We start from the raw sequence: 24208 nt of genomic DNA on the forward strand, positions 1-24208 counted from the left end.
GGAGCCCCTCTGGTGCTGTAACTCCACCAACCCCTGGAAAAGCTGAGATAGCAAAGATGTTCCGGGTTGGGCTCCTGGAGGATGGCTCAGCATCCCTCCAAGCGTGCAGGGGAAGCAGAGCCCAACTTTGAGCAAGGCAGGCCTACGTGAGAGGAATTTGCTGGCTGCTCCTGGGCAGGGTTGGAATAGTTTGGCTGCTCACAGAAAGTTTACATTGTTAGTGGCCCCTGCTGTCATGTTTGCCTTCACTTCATGTCATTCGTTTTATGCATTTTATTTGACAGAGAAGAAAGCACCCAACTGCGAATGAGAGAGGGAGAGAGAGGGAAAAGGTGAGGAGAGAGAGGTGTTTGATTTTCGTTGTTGTGTATACTGTGTATATATGGACAATGACAATAAATTTATCTTTAATCTTTAAAAACCACAACCAAATTGGGAGTGAGAGGGGGAGACACACAAAACAAAATGCTTTTCCTTTGAAGCCTAGCTGCTCAGAAACCATGCCAAGGTATACGCTTCTGAATAGAAGTCTGTTAATCATGGCAGCTGCAAGCTAAATCACTTACCCAGTGGCCTCCATCCATAAATTCTCGCCGGCTGAGGAGAGCTCCTCAGCCGGCCACTTGCAAGGCTCAGCTTGGCTTGGCTCTGGGCTCGTGTTTGCCAAAGTATTCTCTTACCTTGCAAAGGAGCTGATATACTGTTGTTATATCTGTCTGACTTGAGAGACAATGGACTGAGCCTCTGGGGTTGAAATCAAACTGCTGTGTTAGCACCGGTGACCTCCCTGGGGCACAAGCCCAGGTAGGGTGTCTGGAGGTCCTGAGCTGCCCAAATGACAAGACCTCCTCTCAGTCTTGCTGATGTGGTCCAAAGGAATGCAGAGCAAGACATTTGGCACCAGCTTAGTTGCAGGAGTTGCTAATAACAACTGGACAGCCCTCCCTGGGGTGCGTGACAAATCTGTCAAGTTCAGTCTTCGTTTCACTTTTTTTCCAATATTAAGGTCACTTTGCCATGTTTCCACATTCCATCTGCCTTTTTTTAAGGCCTCATGAAAATTTGTTGGCATTTTACTTTGCACTTCTCCCAATACACACATTTCTTCAAACAAAGCTCACAATAGTGCATATTTGTGTGATATTTTAATAAATATATGCATCTTATACATAGTACCTTGTGGGGAAACTGCACAAAATTCAGATACAGTGGTACCTCGGGTTAAGTACTTAATTCGTTCTGGAGGTCCGTACTAAACCTGAAACTGTTCTTAACCTGAAGCACCACTTTAGCTAATGGGGCCTCCCACTGCTGCTGCACCGCTATTGCATGATTTCTGTTCTCATCCTGAAGCAAAGTTCTTAACCCGAGGTACTATTTCTGGGTTAGCGGAGTCTGTAACCTGAAGCGTATGTAACCTGAAGCGTATGTAACCCGAGGTACCACTGTAATTTAAATTCTACAAAAAGTGTCTTAGCTACAAGGTGAGGGGCATTGCCCCCTCCTTCAGGCTTCCCTCAATAATCTTTCTGCATCCCCCCAAAATTGGTGTATTCCGCAGCTCAACCTGTGTATCAGTGTATCAGTGTATGATGGTGTATCAGTGAAGGAATTAGCCCTCTGGTTTAGCTTGCCTCTGAGCACTGAATCCTCTGTTTGTCTGGGTGGTTTGTAGAAAGTTCTTGCTATGAGCATGGCTGGGACAGTTTAGATTTCAGCATCATCTCACCCGCCCACTACAGGTTGCAATGAGATCATCACAAGCCTCTTCTTTCTCCCTGAGATTCCCAGCAATGCCTTATGGCCTGTTTGTACAGGTCAGTTCACACAGAAAGATGGCTTCATTTTGGTTCACACACAGTTTCAGAGACCAGGAATCAGGCAGGTTCACATTAACATGAGAATTGACCCATCTTCATTCTACCTGCCATGGATTACTCTAACCCTTTTTTAAAACTACCTTAGCCAAAGGCCAGGAACATGTCTTGTGGCAGTGAGTTTCATAGTCTCATCTAACTTTGCACATCTATGACCTTCAGGGGGCAGGAGCAGCTTCATGTGGACTCGATGCAGCACATGTCTCAACCTCACGGCTCCTGATTATGCACAGTGGAACCCCAGGAGGCATCAGATTGAGGCCAAGTTGCTCTCACCGCTTTTGTTTTGCTTTTTTAAGGTTCTTTTGTTGTTTTCAGCTCCTGGGACCAGTTCCCTTTCCTGCTCAATACCCTCACCCCAGAGTCAAACACTAAAGGTCAAGTTCCCATCCACCAGGAGGAAGCGTGGAAATGCACTGGCTCCAGACTGGTTTCTCTCCACCTCATGCACTGAGTCATCCCTCTGCAAAGTGAGTCCATCACGTGATGCTGCCACAAAGATGAAAGGTTTTCAGCAGAGACTCAAGGAGCTGCTCTGCTCTGGCCTTTGACAAATTAGGAGGGGAAACCTCACTGAGAGAACTTGCCTGGTCCTACACTCAAAAAGCCACAAGAAAAGCCTCCTGGATCAGGCCAATGGTTCATCTAGTCCAGCATCCTGTTCTGTCAGGGGCCAGCCCATTATAGGAAGCCCTCTCCTTTCCTGTGGTGTCTAGAAACTGCTTTGCAGCAGCATCACTGCCTTCAACTGTAGATGCAGAGCATGGCCATTGGCAGCCCCCTTCGCCATGAATTAGTCCAATCCTCTCTTAAAGCCATTTAACTTGATGGCCATCACTGCCTCCTGTGGCAGAGAGTTCCATAGTTTAGCTATGCACAGCATGAGGGACTCTACCAATATTTAGCTACACTGGATAACTCTGTATGTGTGTGTGTGTGTGTATAGCTTAAATTCTATTAATGTTTAATTGTTTTTAAGTGATCCCCACACACACTGCCTTTGTTTTTAGCTGTTCCTATTTTATCTGTAAGCTGACTTGAGTCTGTCAGGGAAAAAGGCAGGACAACAACAACAATAACATCCATGAGTTCCAGTGTGACCAGGGGAAAAACCTCTTCTTCCACTCTCTCCATGCAATGCATCATTTCATGGAGTGTGGTTTGTTCCATGCTCAAGTTAGATCAGGCAGCGGGGAAGCTCTAAAAGGAAACCCCTGTCCTAAAAGATGGAAGCTGTATGGATGTGTATCTGCACACAACACACCATAAGAATCTGCCTTCTGCTGAGACAGATCAGTGCTGTCTGCATTGACTGACAACGGTTCTCCAGGTTTTCAGGCATCACATAATCGTACAGCTGGAAGGGAACGCCCAGGGTCACCTAGTCCAGTCCCTGCAAGGCTCTTCATCGGGGATTGGACCGGGAGCCTTCTGCAGGCCAAGCAGATAGCCTCCTGCTGAGTTTTGGGCCTTTCCACACACAGCTGGCCAGACAGTATGTGCCACAGCCACCATTTCCTAGCCGCACTACTTCACAGGGGCACTGTGATGTGAAAGCGCACCCACCCAGAGCACCCAGCTCCAAAGCCCCAACTCCAGCCAGCTCTGCTCCACCCCACCCCTTGACCTGGGAAGGCTCTCTGGGGCTGTGCCTTCTGGCTTTTCTTCACACACTGCACTGGGGGCTCCACCCCCAGGCCCTTTTTTTTAAAAAAAAAAAATTTGATTTCACAAGTTTTGATTTTTTTCACACAGACAACCAGGCCTCTTGAATGGTGCCAGTCGAAAGCACCCGCAGGCAGCCCTGCCAGGAGCCCGGAGTCTGAAGAGGAAGGGCGCGGGGGAAGCAGCAGGCTGGCTTGAGAGGTGGAGACCCAGTCCTGCCAGCACACTCACCTCTCCCTATCACTGTCGTCACTTGACTGCACTTCTTCCAGAGCCACCTGCAAGTCCGCAATGCGGCGGATGGAGGTCTCCAGGTCTGCCTGCAACGTCTGCCTCACTGCAGAGAGCTCGTCCACTTGCTTCTCCTGGAGAAACATGAGCACAGGGTGGGGGGGAGGGTTAGTGGTGGCCCAGGAAGCAACACGCAAGCAAGGCAGTCCTGAACAGGTCAGCTCAGCAAATCATTTGCTCAATGCATTTCTGTTAAGGTATTGTGCTTTATTCTAGAAAGTGGAAGGTGGTTTGAAAAAAGACAATGTAGTGCAGTGGTTAGAGTGACAACCCAGGTCACTCATTAAACCAGGGATGGAGAACCTGCAGGCCTCCTCTTGGACCACAACTCCCATCAGCCCTAGCCAGCATAGTCAATGGCCAGAAATGATGGGAGCTGCAGCTCAACCACATGTGGAGGGAACCACTTTCCCCAATGCCAGCACTGCAAAGAAAGCTGCCTCACACCAAGTCAGGCTCTGCCCTGTATTGTCTGCACTGACTGGCAGCAGCTGTCCAGGATTCCAGGCCAGGTGCCTTCCCAGCCCCACCTGGAGAGCTTGGGGATTGCACCTGCAACCTCCTGTATCCAAAACAGATGCTTTGCCACTGAGCTAAGTGCGAAACAAGGTTCCATTTTCATGGTCTGGCATAAAGGGCTAACTTTAAAAGGAACAGGGATAGCTGCCTTACGCTGTGCTTTGTGACCTGGGCTTTGCTCTGAAAGCATCCAGAAAAAGGTGTGTTTTGAAAATGGATTTGAAGGAAGAGAGGAAGGTGGCAACCTGAGGCATTCCCAAAAACAAAACTAGGCTATTTATGTATGCAACGTCAGCAGCAAGGGTTATAGTAGCAAAACACTGGAAAGATAAAAACGTGAGGCATCCAAGAATAGGTATCTACCCAAGGACCTCTATGCAATAACAAAACAATCTCTAACCCTGGACCGAATTAGCTCTCCTGCCAGGCTGTTGAAAGCGACTTTCCCTTGCTCACAAAGGGTTGCTAGCTCTGCTGCAGCCAGACTCAAAATTGCCAAACATTGGAAGTCTGCATGAGGTCCCTCTAGGGCTGGGTGGTTTGAGAGGATGTGGGACATTGTCTTGCTTGAGTATGTAACCCATCACAAGGGTTATGAAATGAGGCCATCTGGATGCTGTATGGTTTCTGTTCCTATGATTTATAAATAAAAATAGTGCACTGCACAGCCCTCAACAACACATGTCTTCAAGGTACAAGAAAAGTTACAAGAATCTGACTCACAAAGAACTTTCTGGCAGTAAGAGCTGTTTTGCAGGGGAATGGATTCCATCAGAAGGTGGTGGACTCACCTTCCTTGGAAGTTCTTGGGCAGAGGTTGGATGGCCATCTTTAGTTAAGATACTTTAGTTGAAATACCTGCATTGCAGGGGGTTGGACTAGATGACCCTTGTGGTCCCTTCCAACTCTACAGTTCTATGACTCTATATGACTTCTGAAATGTCCCTTTGCAGAATCTATTTTATTACAGTCTGCAAAGTGTCCTGAACGTTCTGTCCATTTTATTCCAACTACAATAATTTGCTTCATACATTCATTGATCTTCGTTTTATTGTTTCTTTGTTATTCCTGAAAACTATGGTAAATGAAGATATCTCTACTATCATTATTTCTTTTTTTTTTAAAGGACAGTTAAAAGTGAGGGTCAAATCAGGTAAGTGTTCGGCCAGGCAGGAGGCTGGAAGGAAGGAATTACAGCAGCAGGAAATTGACTGAAAGTGCACTAGAAGGCAAATTCGCATGGGTGGCTCTTTCCACCTCCCTAAATGCCTTGATCTGATGAGACTCGGCTGTGCTGAGGAGGGTGGCTGGAGCAGAGAAAGGTGAGCTGCCTGCTGGGCAGATGAGACATTGGCCTCGGTTAAACTCCTAACATTTCTCTGATATTGCATCCACTTTTCCTGTAGGGAAGGAGTGATGTATGCTGAACAGACAGGAGGCAGACGCCGGCTGCAAAAGGCTCCTAGGATGGGCAGGCTTGGCCTTCTGGGGTTCACCCTTGAAGGCCCTTGATCTGTTTGCTTCGCATGGTTCCCTTCACTTGCTGAAGTGGGAATCTTCTCTAATGGAACGCTCCCTGTCAGGACAGGTAAAAAAAGGAAAAAAGAACTTCTCCATGCAACGCATCACTGAACTATGGAACTTGCTCCGCCAGGAGGCAGGGATGGCCTCCAACTGGGATGGCTTTAAAAGAGGGTAAGATAAATTCATGGAGGATGGATTTCAAGGAGCAGGGACAGGCCCCCTCAAAATTCCCCAGTGGCCATGCACGCACACTGCAGGGTGTGCTCACAACATGCACGCAAGTCGTGGGGCATGTGCACATGGCATGCTGACATTGGAGGGCCAGGCAGTGTGCTTGAAGGACTCGGAAGCGATTGGTGGCTGCCACCCATGATGACTATACTCTGCCTCCACAGCTAGAGGCAGCAATGCTTCCAAAAAACCAGTTGCTGGAAGCTACAGGTAGGGAGAGTGTGTGTGCTCGGGTCCAGCTCACGGGTTTTGCAGGGGCACCTGGCTGGCCCTGTGAGAACTGGATGATGCTGGACTAGATGAGCCATTGGCTCTTATGTTCTTCATTGTTGCTTGGATTATTGTCCCAAAGCACAGTCAGCACTGCAATCCAATATACTGCAATCCAATATGCTGACCGCCATAACATAAATTATGTGCACATGCGCGCGCGCACACACACACACGGTCCTAAGGCAGAAGAGGAGACTTTTAGGACTGCAACTCCCACCAGCTTGACTATTGCACAGGCTTGTGGGCTTCCCAGAGGCATCTAGTTGGCCACTGAGCTGGGTATTCTTAGCCTGGAAGAGAGGACCCTGAGAGGAGATAGGATAGCCGTCTTCAAATACCTCAAGGGCTGTCCCATGGAAGAAGGAACAAGCTTGTTTTCTCCTGCTCTGGAGGGTAGGACTCCAACCCATGGCTTCAAATTACAAGAAAGGAAATTTTGACTAAACATCAGAAAGAACTTTCTGGCAGTAAGAGCTGTTTGACAGTGGAACGGTCTCCCTTGGCAAGAAGTGGACTCTCCTTCCTTGGAGGTTTTTAATCAGAGTTTGGATGGCCATCTGTCCATTAGTTGATATTCCTGCACTGCAGGAGGTTGGACTAGATGACCCTCAGGGTCCCTTCCAACTCTACAATTCTATGATTCTATGATGCTGACATATGGAACCTGGAACGTTAAGACACTGGGATTGGGCTGGAGTTTCTATCTTGTGTCACTCCCTTACTGGAAGTCTAAAAGAGCAACCTGAAGAATGGCTAGGCAAGCGTTAAAAATGTTTTTTATAACTGACACCTTTGTGGAATGCATGACCCACTTTTATAGCAACAGAGGCAGGCGCTGAAAGATTGCATCTCCCGGGGAGAAAAAATGCAATGTCGGACAGGTAACAGTGGCTGTAACTGGCAATTTGTAAATGAGAATCAGGAAGGCAAACAACCTATTGATTCAGAACAAACTCAGCCCCTCTAACATTTGGATGACAACATATATTAAAATAATTTTCCTTCCTCTCCCAAAGATGAAGATCAATTCATCCCAACTGCCTGGCTCTGTTCTTTCAGTCCCCCTACCCCTTTTCTTTCTCTCTTCCTGACAACCAAGAGTGTCTGCCTGCCAACAACGATGAGCAGGAATTATTTGGCAAGATCTGGGAAATGTTGCTGCCTCCTTCGCTCATGACTGCGCTCAAAATGTATTTTTAAAAGACCCACGAGCAGTTTTCTCAATCTGGATTTTATAAATTATTATTAACAAACAATGCAAGTTCCCCCACAGCAGATGCCTCTCTATGTCAGCATATGCCCCCCCTTCTTTGCATGGTGCTCACACATCTTTTTTTATCTGGGAGGAGGGATGCATGGCAGTTGAGTTATTGCCTTCTGGTGGAACTTGAAAGCTGAAAGATTTTCAAACTGTCACAGGGATTTAGAAGCTCTGGGGGTGGAAAAATGGATGGGTCCACTGAGGTGTAAGGCACTGCCATGGCTGACCCAGAGCAATCATTCTGGAGTGAGGCAGAACAAAAGGTTTCAGCTCAAGTGCAGAAGCCATGTTGGTAGCAGGTGGCCTGGGACCCCCAAGTTCTGGGTCTTTTCTGCTGGGCTTTGATTGTATGTTTGTTTTAAACAGAACTTGGCCTCCAGGGCTGCTATGCATCCTGCAAAGCCAGAAAGACCCCAGGAACACACCCTTTTAATTTGCTCCTGGGCCTAACATCCCTTGTGTGGGTCAAGAACTAGGATCACTGAGAGGCAAAGTTTGAAGCCAAATAGGTGCACTTGGATGGTGAATGGAAAGTCCTGTGAAACTGGGTCTGTGAGCCCCCTTCCTTCACCAGGCATTTTCAGGGGGCTGCATCTGTCTGCAGCTTGCTCCAATTTCTGCAGCTTTATGCTGGATAACAGGTTTTACTCCATTGTTCTTTGTGTACACAGCCCTGGGGTCTGTCTGGATGAAGTGCAGTTTAGAATTTTAAAAAATAAAAATCTGTTGTGGATTTGGCCTGGCCAAATCACCTAGCTCATGATGTCAGAGAATTCTGATGGAAACGGGAGCAGAAATTGCCAGAGGTGTTTATTTGCCCTGTGTCTGGAACAAAAATCAGTTCAGTGAATACAACTGATATCTGCTGTTGTTTATTTCAGTCCAGAAACAATGCATAATTGATTATGCCCCCACCATTTGCTTTGTGTTTCCTTGCATTGAAATGAATGGGATGCAATAATCTAATGACAACATAAGTTACAGAATTTCACCATGCTGGACAGTGACAATAATAACACCAACCTCCCTGGGGTTGTCAATGAATAGGTCCTCCAACGGCCCCCTCCTCATGCTGAGCCGGCCAGCACTTTCACGATGTCTCCTAGGAACTTATGACATTTCGGGGAGCTGGACTAGGTGACCCTCAGTATATGTTCCAACTCAACAATTCTGTGATTCTATGACATCCAGGTGAACCTCCCTTGAGGTTGCCTGGCTTGCATTTCTAGCCTTGCTCTTGACTCCTGGCTGGCGCTCTGATCCTGACTGCTCTCTGGTCCTGCCCTCCTGGCTGCCTTTCTGGCTGCCCTCCCCTCCTGGCTCCCAGCTCCTGATTCCTGGCTCTCTGCCCTGCCCTGCCAGCTTCAGACAAGCTGACTGCAGGACAAAGGGGGCAGCATGTGTGTGTGGAGTTCGATTGGTAGGTTTCAATATGGTACTCTTGACAGTAGCTGAAATATTTACACTCATCCTGACCAACATGCCCCAGATACTTCTTCAGCTCTCTGACTGGCCTTGGGACAAAGGAAAGACTGAGTTTTTTCTAAGGGCCTAGGTGGGAATAGGATTTTGGTTTTGAAACAGGGAGTTATTGTTAAGAGTTGCCTGCCATAGAGCTCCCTGCTTTGCATTCAGGAGACATCAAGTGATGATGATTATTACTCTGTCTGTTTGAAAACCCGGGAAGTTTTAAGTGTCAAAGCAGTTATTTTGGGTATAAAAGATATTTTAATGCCATCGCTAAGATGGGAGTCACACAAGGTTATATGGTATGTGAGCGAGAGATGCTGCTTTAAAAGATAAAGGGGGTGTTCAACATAATTGCACTCTTTTGAAGATGTATAATGTACCACATTTCTGGCTCCCCCCTTGATATTTTAAGCATACCTTGAGTATTTGGCTCAAAACCGCATCAGGATTATTGATGACAGAACTTGGGTATTTACAAGAAATTGAATGATGATTGAAATGGGCTTTTATACAGGAAGATTTTGGCACAATCTCACAGGAAACCGACATCACGAAAGAAGAATTGGCTACATCCTGCTCCTTTTTTCATCTGGGATTCTAACACTGAAGCCTTGCTTGGAAAGTAGGGTGGCTCATTTAAAAAACACTGACATTCTAAGCCAACATTTGTCCTTTCTGATCCAGAGATTTCCTGTGCAGAAAAACAACCAGAGAGCAGTGGTGTAGTGTGGGAGGTGCTGACCCCCCCCCCGGTCCTGGGTGCCCCCATGACAGGCTCAATCATTGGAGCCTGGCTCTGGTGTGCAAGGGAATGGCCGAGGCAGCTTTCTCACACCCAGCCTCAGCAGATCCACTCCCGGGTCAAGCCTGACCCGGGGCAAAGTGTGGGATAGTCGTTGGCAGCATTGCAGCAACTCTTCTCTGCTGGGCTGCACATGCGAGGGAGCTGGCTAGGCAGCTTCCTTGCTCCCAACTGCAGCTCCGTCGCTGGGTCAGGTCTAACCTGCAGGGCGAAGAGGAGGAGAGTTGGCAGCAGTTGCAGTCCTTCTCCTCTGCTGGGCTGTGGCATGCGAGTGCACTGCACACGCTGCTTTGCAAGGCAAGATGCAGAGGGCTTCCTCTGTGCTCTGCCCCCTCGGGGGACCACCCTGCCCACCCTGGGCAGTTGCTTTTTATGCTCTGCCACTGCCAGAGAGTGTTAACTTAAGAGGAAACATTGTCTCCTGGCCCCCTCCAGGATGGGCATGGGCTCCCAACTCAAGGAAACATGAAAGCTTTATTTTAAGAAGTCAGGATACATGGTTCAAATGTCCACAAGCAGAGTTTTGGTATACATGGCTTGTTGTTGTTGTTTAGTCGTTTAGTCGTGTCCGACTCTTCGTGACCCCATGAACCAGAGCACTCCAGGCACTCCTGTCTTCCACTGCCTCCCGCAGTTTGGTCAAACTCATGTTGGTAGCTTCGAGAACACTGTCCAACCATCTCGTCCTCCGTCGTCCCCTTCTCCTTGTGCCCTCCATCTTTCCCAACATCAGGGTCTTTTCCAGGGAGTCTTCTCTTCTCATGAGGTGGCCAAAGTATTGGCGCCTCAGCTTCAGGACCTGTCCTTCCAGTGAGCACTCAGGGCTGATTTCCTTAAGAATGGATAGGTTTGATCTTCTTGCAGTCCATGGGACTCTCAAGAGTCTCCTCCAGCACCATAATTCAAAAGCATCAATTCTTCGGCGACCAGCCTTCTTTATGGTCCAGCTCTCACTTCCATACATCACTATAGTGGTACCTCGGGTTACAGATGCTTCAGGTTACAGACACTTCAGGTTACAGACTCCGCTAACCCAGAAATAGTACCTTTGGTTAAGAACTTTGCTTCAGAATGAGAACAGGAATCACCAGAAGCATTTCTCTTGGGTATTGTTGGAAATGAAATAAATAGAAAGGAATGTAAGCTTTATCTATATGCAGTAACAGCAGCAAGAATACTATTGGCCCAAAAATGGAGGCAAGAAGAATTACCAACGATGGAATAATGGAGGATGAAATTAATGGACTATGCGGAACTTGACAAACTAACGGGAAGGATCCGAAACCGGTGGGACCAGAAATTTACCAAAGACTGGAGTAAATTTATGGATTATTTGAAAAGTATTTGTGATGAACAGATGACGTTTGTAGGTTTGCAAGAGGTTCTGTGAGGAATAATATTATTATTAGTTTCTATTAACAGTTTCTATGCAAATGCAATTCTGGTTCTAAATGCAGCATAAGGGGTTTCTACAGTATAGTGTATTTTAAAATAGGGCTTTAGAGTTTTTAGGGATTTTTGAATGTTTTGTGTAGTTTTTATGTAGTTTTATGTAGTTTTGTGGTAGTTTTATGTAGTTTTAATGTAGTTTTATGTAGTTTTAATGTAGTTTTATGTAGTTTTGCAATTTCATTGTCCTACATGGGACAATGACAATAAAGATATATCTAATCTATCTAATTAGAAATATTGTAAAAATGGAGGAGAGACGATTAGTTAAGAGATGTAAAGGCAATATTAAGTTAGGAAATGCATAAGAAGTGATTAAGACGGAGGATTATCAGAGGTGCTGATGGAAATCCAATAAGAATGTATTTGTGATAAACTGTGTGGTATGTTTTATAATTTTGTATTTTAAAACCAATAAAAATATTTATATAAAAAAAAGAGGAACCGTGCAGCATCGGTACAGTGGTACCTCAGGTTAAGAACAGTTTCAGGTTAAGAACAGACCACCAGAATGAATTAAGTTCTTAATCCGAGGTACCACTGTACTGGGAAAACCATAGCTTTAACTATACAGATTTTTGTCGGCAAGGTGATGTCTCTGCTTTTTAAGATGCTGTCTAGGTTTGTCATCGCTTTTCTCCCAAGAAGCAGGCGTCTTTTACAGGGGACTAGGAAAGGGAGGGGGAGGCAGGTCGCCCCAGGTGCCATCATGGAGGGGAGGGGGTGAAAAATTATCAAGGAACAATTACTGCCCTACTAGGGCAGTTCACAAAAAACTTTTTTTAAAAAATGCCTGCTCCAAAGGTCTTATCTTACTACACTAAGGATTATATAGCTACATATGAAATTCCATGCATATCAGTTAATATCTTGACCCTCCTCCACGAAAATAGCTGTTTTCTTGGCTGTTCTCCTATGTCGTGAAGGCTGAAATTTCAACAAAGCATGTGCCTTTGCTAGACTCTTTTTGGGCACCTGCTAAAAGCATTCTTCTTTAGGCAAGCAAACCTAGATGCTTAGGAAGTTGAACTAATTTTAATCTTAATATTTTAGCTTTTGTATGTTTTAAAGTAGGATTGTTAATTTTTCTTGATTTTACTGCTGTGGTGTGTTTTTTTCTTTTGTTTTGGTAAACCACTTTGCAGGTTTTTTAAAATAAGTTTTATTAAATAAAATAACACAAGCCAAAACACAATTCATCCTGTAGATTTAGGTATCTGTCGCCTACTTGTTATCAGAGGCTCCGAATCCACATTCCTTTGTAAGAAATTATGAAATAACGTAAAACCATTTTTGCAGGCAAAAAAAATCAATAAAAAAAATCAATGGGGGGGTGACAAGAAATTTTCCGCACTGGGTAGCACCTGACCTTCCTACGCCTCTGGTCTTTTAATTTCGTGACTGCTGTCACCATCTGCAGTGATAATGGAGCCCAAGAAGGTAAAATCTGTCACTGCCTCCATTTCTTCCCCTTCTATTTGCCAGGAGGTGATGGGACCAGTGGCCATGATCTTAGTTTTTTTGATGCTGAGCTTCAGACCATATTTTGCACTCTCCTCTTTCACCCTCATTAAAAGGTTCTTTAATTCCCCCTCACTTTCTGCCATCAAGGTTGTGTCATCTGCATATCTGAGGTTGTTGATATTTCTCCATAATCCAGCACATGTTTGCAATTTGGTCTCTGGTTCTTCTGCCCTTCGAAATCCAGCTTGCACTTCTGGGAGTTCTCGGTCCACATACTGCTTAAGCCTGCCTTGTAGAATTTTGAGCATCACATTGCTAGCGTGTGAAATGAGTGCAATTGTGAGTGCAATAGTTGGAGCATTCTCTGGGCTAGATCTAAGCAAATATGTTGTCCAAACACCTGACACACACCCGAGCTCCACTTTTAAAGAGCCAATGATGTAGAAAATAGAATCGGGATTCAAAAAGACCTTAACAAATTGGAGACCTGGGCCCAAACGAACAAAATCAATTTCAGCAGGGACAAATGTAAGGTTTTGCACTGAGGCAGGAAGAGCCTGATGCACAAATATGATGGGGGACACATGGCTTACTGGCAGTACATGTGAAAAGGATCTAGGGATCTTGGTGAACCATAAGCTAATTTGTCAAAAGTGTGCTGCTGCAGCAAAAAAAAAAAAAAAAAAAAAAAGCTAATACTATTCTAGGCTGCACCAGAGAAGTATAGTGTCCAGATCAAAGGAAGTAATTGTACCACTGTATTCTGCCTTGATCAGACCACACCTGCAATATTGTATCCAATTCTGGGCACCACAATTTAGGAAGGATGTTGACAAGCTGAGATGTTTGCAGAGGAGGGCAACCAAGATGGTCAAGAGTCTGGAAACCAAGCCTTATGAGAAATGGTTGAAGAAGCTGGGTATGTTTAGCCTGGAAAAAATGGTACCGAGAGGAGATATGATCGCCATCTTCAAATATATCAAGGGCTATCACAAGCTTGTTTTCTCCTGCTCTGGAGGGCATGACTCGAGCAATGGCTTCAAGTTACAGGAAAGGAGATTCCAACTAAGCATCAGGGAGAACTTTCTGACAGTAAGAGCTGTTCGGCTGTGGAACGGACTCTCTTGGGTGGTTCTGGACTCTCTTTCTTGGAGGTTTTTAAGCAGAGATTAGATGCTCATCTGTCGTGGATGCATTAGTTGAGATTCCTGCATTGCAGGGCCCTAGATGACCCTTGGCATCCCTTCCAGTGTTATGATTCTGTGTGAGCAAGGAGAAAGAGCTCGCAAGGAAGTGCTTCTATGGGGGGGCTTTGCTGAGTCTGTTCATGCCAGTGCAGGTGATGGTGCCTCCCTGAGTTCAATCCTCTGGGTCTCCCTTCACCTCTGCAGATGGGTTCAGTGACCCTGAGGGTATTTTGGGTGGGATTCAGGGCCTTATGCAATGGGGCTTTCCCTCCTCTCCTCCCTCCACTCTCTGAGTTTGACCCCCAGAAGAGCATGTGTGTCGAGGGGAGGCTGTTCCATCTGACAAGCTCATACTCTTGAACAGGCAGAACATTTATAATAGTGCAATGTTGGAATCCACCCTTTGTTTTATGAATGTAGTTTTACTGTAGATTTTATGCTGTTCACCACCAGGATTGGTCCCTCCCCCCTTAATGCTGGTGGCACATTTTTCAAAATAAATATCTCCAAGATCACTTTTAGTAAATATGTATCTTGCAATATTTTCCTCCAGCCCAGATGTCTATTGGCAAAATACCCTAAAATCAAAAGGCGTTCAGGCATTTCTGCAATCCCATCAGTCAGCAAAGTTAAAGACTAACCAAAATCAAGGAACAGAAGCCCAAAGCACCCAGCAATTATTACCTGAAAAAGATTAATAAAGAGTTCTGATTAACAAAGAGGCTTTGCTGGTGATTTTTTCACCCAAGGAAGGAAATAAAGAAGAACTGGATCAATTGGCTCAGCTTTGACAAATGCAGTCCAAGCTCCATCAAGGGCTCCACACCTCATAAATGCCAGCCTTTCATTTAAATGTGGGGATGAGAATACAGCTGGCCCAGTCAGGGGCCCCTCCACTGTCCTGGGGGAGAGGAGCTGAGAGAGGAGGCAAGGACCCTTCTGTCTGGGAAGTGGCACCTTTCTGGGAAGTGCATCCAACCAGTCCTGGGAGTTTCTCTTCCTCCTACTTCCCAAATGCTCAGTAGGAAATGTCTGTGGCTATTCCATTAAGCTGCAGAGAGTAGGGCTATTCCATCAGGCTCTGCCAAGAGACCAGCCGCCTTGGCCTCTCCCCAGCCATCCCCTTGCATACGCAGGCATCGCATCAAGTGACCTGAACTGCTTCTATCCCAGCAGCCCTTGACCTGAGGAGCTTTGATACAACCAGTCAATTTCTCACTGTGATTTTGCATCCCTATTTACTTCTCTGATCTGTGCATAGATTCCCAAAGCAATTCTGTCCCATGAGCCCATGTCCTTCTGAGGAGCTGTGCCCCAGACGGAGCTCTAGGGGAAGGCAGAGACCACAAGGGCCAGGCAGAAGGCAGAGAAGTCCAAACCAAGTGAGCTCCTGCCTCAATTGAGGCTGGCTCAATAATAAAATATTCGCATGAACAGCTAGCCAAAATGGCTTCTTTCATGGCTTGCTTATTTATCATTCCCATCTGCACTGTCAAGCTTCCCCACCTGCCCCCTTTACTACACTATAAACCAGGGGTGCCCAAACTTTTTTCAAAGAGGGTCAGATTTGATGACGTGAACACGAGTGAGGGCCGACCAAAGTTCTTGAGCTTTTTTTAAGGATTTACAACTTCTTGAGCTTTTTTTTTTGGATTTAAGTTGCTGAGCTTTTTTTAGGATTTTACCCCAGAGACCGTCTTAAATCGACCCGAAGGCTAGATTAGGCCCCCGAAACAGACTTTGGACATGCCTGCTATAAACTAATTAAAGTTTTTTGAGATTAGTGTGGATTCTATTTCTGCAATTTACTGTACACTAGCACCGCTCTGTTAATATATTAAGTAATATTCATCAGGGCTGCTTGCCAGTTTTGAAGTGACAAAACCTCCAGGAAACCTCTCAGGTGAAATCTCTTGCAAATCCATCAAGCAAAGGCAATGGCTGTAATTAGTATTAGCTGATCTTAAGTGCTGATAAACTGCTGTTGGGCTGATAGAAAGCCGCCATACTTTTTATTTCCCACAAAACTCAGAATTTACTAAGTAGGGTAAGATAACTTTCCCCCACAAAGAACCACAGAGTTTTATCAAGGTATCCTCAGTGAAAATTTCCCAGCTGAATCTTGTGGGGTGGTTTCCTCCCACCTTTTTTGCAGGAAAAGAATGCCCAAATCTCTCAATTTCCACCTTGCTGTCATAGCTTGTAGTCAGAGGGGATCAGACCTTTTCGGGAGTCATGAAATTATTACTAAGCTCCTTCTTCCATCAAACTCACAACCAAAGCTGGGAAACTATTAAGGCGTGCAAAGCATGAACAGTTTTGCAAGCGCCAAGGCAGAGAAGTGCAAGACTGCCTGGGGAAGGCTTTGTGATAACAACTTCTGTAATTAGGAAGGATGTCTGCTGTCAGAAGGGACTCTGTGGTGCCAGCATTCAGAGCCGCAGAACTAAAAGGCCTAAAATAAATTACACAAGGGATAGGAGGGCATTTTGCATTTCATTTATTTTAAAATAAATAAATAAATAAATCCAGCTTTCATTTGCTCTCTAGTTAATTTTTTGTTTTAATGCCTTCTCTAAGAGCGTAAGAAGAGCCTGCTGACTAATGGCCCACCCAGTCCAGCATCCAGTTCTCACAGTGGCCAAGCATCTGTCGGCTGTGGATTTCCCTCTCCTGCGCTTTCCAGGAACTGCTCTTTAGAAGCATCGCAGCTCTGTCCATGGAGGCAGAGCAGCCATAGTGGCTGAAAGCCATTGTAGCCTTCTACTCCGCCAGGAAAGTGTCCAGTCCTCTTTTACAGCCGGCCATTGCTGCCTCCTCTGGGAGGGAGTTTCACATTTTAACAATGTGCTGCATGAAGAAGGACTTTTTTGTGTGTCCTGGATCTTCTCTACAGGCTTAGATACCTCCTTTGACCTAAGCATAAGTCTCGCCGTGTGCACAGGCCAGCACCCTCCTCTTGGCTCTGCCTACCATTAGTAGCCTGGCTTTCTGTCCCACCAGTCCTGTTGACCATGACTGAGCCCTGTATCCTAGCATGACCTTCGAGGTGACTCCATAGTCTTATCACCACCACTAGCGTACACAGGGTACACAGAAAAGCAGGGTCTCTAGGCATGAGGTTGGATGCAGATAACATGCTAAACCCAAGTGTGTCTCAGTGGGGGCCTCTCTGAAGCGATCCAAGCAGAAGCTCTTGGGAATCTAATCTAAGCCAAGTAGCCCATCTCAAAAATTACAGAAATAATGTAATCGGCACCATAATGGGAAATGGAAAGGGAGGTGCTGGAGTATGCTGGCAGTTTTCACGTCCAATCATGGAGGAAAGCTAATTCTTTAAAACCTTTCTCCCAGTGTCTTCTTTGTCACTCCTTGCTAGCTCTCTGAAAGTTTTACAAAGAGTATTTTGGTGGCATTTTGATTCAGTTTATCTCTTGTTTATCCTTAATCCAGGCTTTCCACTTGTTTATTTTCTCCCAGTTCTTTTCTATCCTTCCCAATGCAGTGTGTGTGTGTGTGTGTGTGTGTGTGTGTGATTTCACGTTTGTCTCGTAGACTCTATACACATCCTACACATCCTGCTTTAATTTCTCTTGTTTACCCGATGATGCATTTGTTTAGTTGTTTATTGGTCCTGTTTATAAGATTCCGTAATTTTGGCATATTATTTTTCTTTTGTTTTTAACATCTTTATTGAAAGTTCAAAAAGTACATAAATATATGTGCAATAAACATTGTGAGACGTAAACAAAAGAGAGAAAAAGAGAAAGAGAAACAGAACCCATGTAGAAGGGAAAATAAAGGGGGGAGGGGGGAACCCAAAACTGTATGCTTTACAAGGTTGTTATTGTACTTTACCAGATCTTAACCTATTACAGTATTTCTAAAAATGCATTCCAAATATCATTGAATTTGGCCGTGGCAAGTCTGCTTTTATATGCATTCATATCTTGCGAGTTTGTATAAGTAATTTTGGCATATTTCCCCCTCTTTTTTACTGCTTTGTTCCCTGTTCTGGGATTGGAAACATTCAATGAAGAGCCAACTGAAAATAAATAAATCCATTCTCCCTCCCGCCACCCCCATTCGTGGCCCTCTTACCAGTTCCACCCGCCTGTGATTGGCCTCCAGCTCCCTCTGGGCCAGCTCACTGAGGTCTGCTTTCATCTCTTCCATCCTCATCTGGTAGTAGCAGGTCTTCTCTCTTTCCCGTGCCTCCCCTTCCTTCGCCTTCTCCAGCTCCTCTCCCATCTTGATCACACTGTCCCGAAGACGGAGAACCAGCATCTGGGGAGAGAGAAGAGTTAGGGGGCAGTGAGGGGGAGTCGAACAGAAACCCGTCACAGAATCACAGAACTGGAGAGTAGAAAGTGACCCCAACAGTCATCTAGTCCAACCACCCTTCTTTCTTTTCTTTTCTGCCTTCTACAATGACAGATACAACACCAGCAGGATGCGATGCACAAGTGAAAATTGTGCCATGGACTTGCACTCCCCAAGAACCTTAAAAGGAAGGTTTCATTCCTCATGGATGCAGAGATATGCCTGTAAGTACAGGGCATCTATTGTTAGGCAGAGAGTTTACCAAGTATGGCTTGTGTATTTGGTTAGACAGCAGGCTTTGTTGCTTGCAATCACACATAGTATGGATGGATGGATGGATGGATGGATGGATGGATGGATGGATAGATAGGTAGGTAGATAGATGCTGCCCATCTGACTGGGTTGCCCCAGCCACTCTGGGTGGCTTCCAATAAAACCACAACAAAACATCAAACATTAAAAACTTCCCTTCAGATGTCTTCTAAAAGTCAGATTTTTTTTATTTCCTTGACATCTGACGGGAGAGCCTTCTTCCTTTTAGCCTCTCAATATGCCGGGGGGGGGGACAGTTAGGCTGAGAGTCAGTGACTGGCCCAAGGTCACCTTATGAGCTTCATGGTCCAAGAGGGATTTGAACCCATGTCTCCCATTCCTATTCAGACGCTAAAACCATTAATGCCACAATTGCTCTTCTTATAGAAAATAGTTCCCAGGATTCTCTGGGTGGTTGGAATGAAAATTAAATAAGTTAAAGGCTGTAGCATAGTGTTTAAAAAAAGGTAAAGGACCCCTGACAGTTAAGTCCAGTCACAGAAGACTCTGGGCCAAGGTAGCCGGTGTTTGTCCGCAGACAGTTTTTCTGGGTCATGTGGTCAGCATGACTAAGCCACTTCTGGCAAAACCAGAGCAGTGCACAGAAACGGCGTTTACCTTCCCGCCAGAGTGATACCTATTTATCTACTTGCACTTGTGTGCTTTCCAACTGCAACGTTGGCAGTAGCAGGGACCAAGAAACGGGAGCTCACCCTGTCGCGGGGATTCAAACCGCCGACCTTCTGATTGGCAAGCCCAAGAGGCTCAGTGGTTTAGACCACCGTGCCACCCACGTCCCATAGCATAGTGTTTAGGAACATGCAAAGCTGCCTGACAGGCATTCCCCCCCCCAATGTACCTGTGTTCAATTTATGCGTGACCACATGGATGTGAGGCTCCAGAAACTTGGAAATGTGTGGGGAGACCTGATGAGCCTCAGCAAAGCTCTGCTTTGCCTCCAGCTGGTAAGGAGACCCTCCCCAGAGCCCAAAAGGGACATTTTCTTTGGGCTCCGGGGTGGGTCTCCTTGTGAGCTGGAGGTGCAGCGGGGCTCTGCTGAGACTCCCAGCTAACAGCAGCTGACACACAGAAAAGCTGCACTTTCCTGCATGCCAGCTGTTAGCCAGAAAGCCCCCTGTGCCTCATGTGAGCCAGAGGGGCAGCGGGTCTTGTTGACAGGTTCAGCTGATTAATGGGGAAGCTTCTTCCTCACCCATCAGCGGGGCTTTTATGGAACAGACAGACGACTCCTCATTTTATGCAATTTCCCTGACATGCACGCAGGTTCAGAACGTAACCCCTGTGCAAATGAGGAGTTGCCAATGAACCAATGGTGCATCTAGCTCAGTGTTGTTTGCACTGACTGGCAGCAATGGCTCTCCCGGGTTTCAGGCAGGGGTCTCTCTGAGCCCTCCCTTGGGGACTGAGCCTGGGACCGAGCCGGCATGCAAGGCAGTGGCTCTGCCCCTGGGCTATGGCCCTGTGGTTTGTTCTCTGGGGGGTCTTGATCAACATCCTCCCCAGTCTGCCAAGGGCAAGGCCATCCAAACCTCAAAGCGCTTGATCTGCACACTCTGGAACTCCATCTTGTTCTCCAGGTCACAAATCAGGGCCTCCTGGCGGCTGACGATGGACCTCTCCACCATTGATTGCTCCAAATAGACAACCCGGGCCTGGGACACCTGCAGCTGTTTCCAGACAAGAGATCATTTAACTCAATTCCTGCCATTTTATTTAATTTCCACAATTTATATCCTGTTTATATTCAGGCCAGGGGCCTCTCACAAGCAGTGCACAGTTAAAAGCTACAACAGTGAAATCAATAGGAAGAATACTTGCTGTGATAAAGCACAGCAAGGCCGTAATCAACAGCAACCCATTGGGCGCAGGTGGAATTGCTCAACTTACACATTTGAAGAAGAATTCAGCCAGGTTTGATGCTAACCCTCACGCTTTGCCCATTTCTTTCCACAAGTCCTGGCACCTTGCAATCCAATTAACACAACTTCCCTCAAGCACCCAAAAGTCAATGTAGTATGACTCACTGACCATAGGAGTCAGCACTGACAAAAATAAATACTTCGTGGATCACCAGCAACTCTGCCACAACGGGGATGGCTTTTTGGGTAGAAGATTTCACAATGGGATTAGACATATTGTCTGCAACAGCTAAAGCAGAACCTCCACCTACAGAGGCACTGTACCTCTTAGTATTAAATGATGATGGTGATGTATTAAATTTCTGTATTGCCCTTCACCCAAGGATCACAGGGCAGTTTACAATATGAAAACACAAAAATACAAAGCATAGTAACAAACATGAACAATAACCCCCCCACACACACACAGTTCAAAAGGCCATAGATTGTTCAGTTAGCCAAAGGCCTGGTTGAAGAGGAATGTTTTCTCCTGGTGCCTAAAGATGTATAATGAAGGTGCCAAGCGAGCTTCCCTGGGGAGAGCATTCCACAAGCAGGGAGCCACCACAAAAAGGCCAGTTCTCGGGTTGCTGCCCTCAGACTTCTTGCGGGGGGCACAGACAAAAAAGGCATGTGATGCTGAGGGCCAGCCAACAGGGGACTGTCACCTTCACTTTCTGCTGTTGGGACTCCCAGAAGTCCGTTTCACCTCTGTGAGAAGCTGGAGGCTGGGATAGAGGGGCCATTGATCACTGATCCAGTGGGGTTTCTCCTTAAGTTCTTACAGAAAAGATAATCAGAGCCATGTCTCTAGCATTGCCACAAGGCAGACTCTGATCCAGATGGCTCGCAAGTCACCCACTTGGGGTAGATCCCTCAGCACCCCATTCCACAGGGCTCTGGCCTGAGCATGTGGCTCTCCCACCAGCCTTGGAGATGGAAGAAGGCCCTGCCAGGCACCTCCATAACTCTGGTTCTGAGCTCAAATGATGGCTTGCCCTTCCGTGAACTGAGCCCACCTGATGCTGTCCAGGGTCCTGATTTGCCACACCTTCCTCAAAGAAGCTTTGGGAATGAACACAAGAAGAGCCTGCTGGTTCAGGGCAATGGCCCATCCAGCCTCCTGTTCTCACAGTCAGATGCCTCAGTGGGAAACCCTAAAACAGGACCTGAGCACAAGAGCCCTCTCCCCTCCTGCTGCCTCTGACGTAAGTGGGGCTGAGAGACTTCAAAGAAGTGTGACTGGCCCAAGGTCACCCAGCAGCTTCATGTGGAGGAGTGGAGATGCGAACCTGGTTCCCCAGATTACAAGACTGCCGCTCTTAACCACTACACCACACTGGCTCTCATGTGCTGCATGAAGAAGTAATTTCTTGTTTTATCTGTTCTGAATCTTTCAACATTCAGCTTCATTGGATGTCCTTCCAGTTCAAGTGTTGGCTCTGGCTACAACTTCCTCAGCAGAACAGGAAAATTAGGCAAATGTACTCAGGAGAAGTCTATCAGTGGATATTAGCCACCAGAGCTATCTAGAGCGTCAACATGCAGTGGCAAACACATGCCTCAGAAGACCAGTCACTCAGCATAAACAACAGGAGAGAATTGCTGCTTCCAGATGCTGGGCCAGGAAGGGTATTCCTCTGATCCAGCGTCAGGGCTCTCAGGATGTCCTCACTCTGAGATTCTTCAGCATTAGAAGAGTTAAGTTCTGCATTTGTACTGGAAAGGGGGGGAGGACTCACTTTTTCTTGCAGGCCATGCTTTTCCTTCTTCATCTCCTCCAACTGGGTCTGCAGCTCTCGGATCTGGGTGATATCTGTTGCAGACTGCAAAAAGGAAGAGAGTCAAACAAGGCAGGGGCTCCTTTGAAGACTGGAGCACCTAAGTCATATAGGTGTGTGCATGCTGGGAATTGCCTTCTGGATCCTGCAAACCTTGCAAACCTTTACAGGAGGTGCTGAGATGGTATCACTGGAAAGGGAGGAGCTCCCTAAGGGAAAAGAGGCTACTGGAACCATTTTGGTTGAATCAGCTGGCTGTTGAATTAGTGGCACAGTAGCCAGAGCGTCAGACTAGGACCTGGGAGGCTGAGATTCAAATCCGCACTTAGCCATGAATCTCACTGGGTGGCCTTGGGCCTTGCTTCTCAGCCTAACCTACCTCACAGTTAGGAAAGAGGAAAACTGTGTGCCACCTTGAGCAGTTTGGAGAAACTGATGGGATAGAAATGGAATAACAGCTAACAGACTGACAGTAAGAGCTGTTCAACAGTGGAACGGACTCCCTCAGGAGGTGGTGGATTCTCCTTCCTTGGAGATGTTTAATCAGAAGTTGGGTGGTCATCTGCCACAGATGCTTTACTTCAGATTCCTGCATTGCTGGGGGTTGAACTGGATGACCCTCAGGGTCCCACCCAACTCTACAGTTTTATGATTCTGTGGGTGCTGACTAGCAAAAGAAGGTGGAGGGAATGAAGCCAGTCAGGGCTCCAAGCCTTACAAAACTGGAAAGCTAAATTGTGCCACCAGGGCTCAACCAGGGCTCCTGGTCCAAGCACCCCAAATAAGGCAAGGCCACTCTGAAGGGTGGGCCTCCCTCTCCACCCCCCCCCACTTTACCTGAGCAATTAAGGCCTTGTGCTTGGCCATCAGTTCATTCAGATCCTCCTGGTCTTCATCAATGCGCTTGAGGAGATCAGCTTTCTCATGCTGGAGCTGGTATAATTGCTCATCAACCTGCAGCAGAACAGAAAAATAAAAAACCTGGGTGCAATAGTGTGAGGCAGCAGCAGCAAAAAAAAAAAAAAAAGCCAATGTGGTTCTATGCTGCATCAACAGAAGTATAATGCAAAGATGAAGGGAAGTAATAGTACTGCTGTATTCTGCCTTGGCCAGATCACACCTGGAAGACTGCCCAATTCTGGGCACCACAATTTAAGAAGGACATTGACAAACTGGAACATGTGCCAACCAAGATGATCAAGGGTCTGGAAACCAAGCCTTATGAGGAACGCTTGAAGGCGCTGGGTATGTCTAGCCTGGTAAAGAGAAGGCTGAGAGGAGATATGCTAGCTGTGTTCAGGTATCAAAAGGGATGGAAGAGGTAACAAGCTTGTTTTCTCTTGCGTTGGAGGACAGAACCCGAACCAATGACATCAAGTTACAACTAAGAAGATTGTGACAGAAGAACATTCTGATGGCAAGAGCTGTTCAACAGCGGAATGGCCTCCCATTCCTTCATTGGAGGTTTTTAAGCAGTGGTTGGATGGTTGTCTGTCATGCATTGCAGGGGGATAAGCCACAGGGTCTGTTCCAACTCTATAATTCTAAGTGTCAGAGCTGCCCGAGGTCCCAGCTCACAAAGGACCAACGCCGGTTCGTTGTTATGTACGAAAGTCTTTATTGAAGTTCAGTTTCGCTTTCACAGCCGCAGCGTGCAGCTCTACGTCTCAAACTCTAGACCGCTGAAGCTCCGTCTGAATCTCCTCCCCCCAGACACCAGTTTAAGACTCTAGCCTTGCTCCACCTCTTCCTTTGCTCTTTCCTCCTCTGGTTCCGCCTGTCTGTCGGGGTCTCGCCCTTCCTAGACTCTTCTGACGCTGAGTCCCCTGAGTCTTCCCCCTGCCTCCGGCGGGCTTTAGG

The 24208-nt window shown here is 46.5% G+C and overlaps 1 protein-coding gene across 3 annotated transcripts in view; it reads right to left on the minus strand.

The window, feature by feature from the left end:
• Nucleotides 1–24208, minus strand: part of MYO18B (myosin XVIIIB) — a 288747-nt gene that overhangs the window by 44565 nt on the left and 219974 nt on the right. For all 3 annotated transcript variants that reach the window (XR_008327976.1, XM_053368460.1, XM_053368459.1), the window contains exons 35-39: nt 23186–23302; nt 22310–22393; nt 20199–20336; nt 18115–18300; nt 3774–3907 (exon numbers count right to left, since the gene is read on the minus strand). Coding sequence is in view for 2 of the 3 variants with exons in the window: in XM_053368460.1 (XP_053224435.1) it covers nt 3774–3907; nt 18115–18300; nt 20199–20336; nt 22310–22393; nt 23186–23302 (659 nt within the window). In the remaining variant the exon portion in view is untranslated. The remainder of the gene's footprint in view (nt 1–3773; nt 3908–18114; nt 18301–20198; nt 20337–22309; nt 22394–23185; nt 23303–24208) is intronic.

Source organism: Podarcis raffonei, chromosome 16, assembly GCF_027172205.1.
Source record: "Podarcis raffonei isolate rPodRaf1 chromosome 16, rPodRaf1.pri, whole genome shotgun sequence".
Classification (NCBI taxonomy): Eukaryota; Metazoa; Chordata; class Lepidosauria; order Squamata; family Lacertidae; genus Podarcis; species Podarcis raffonei.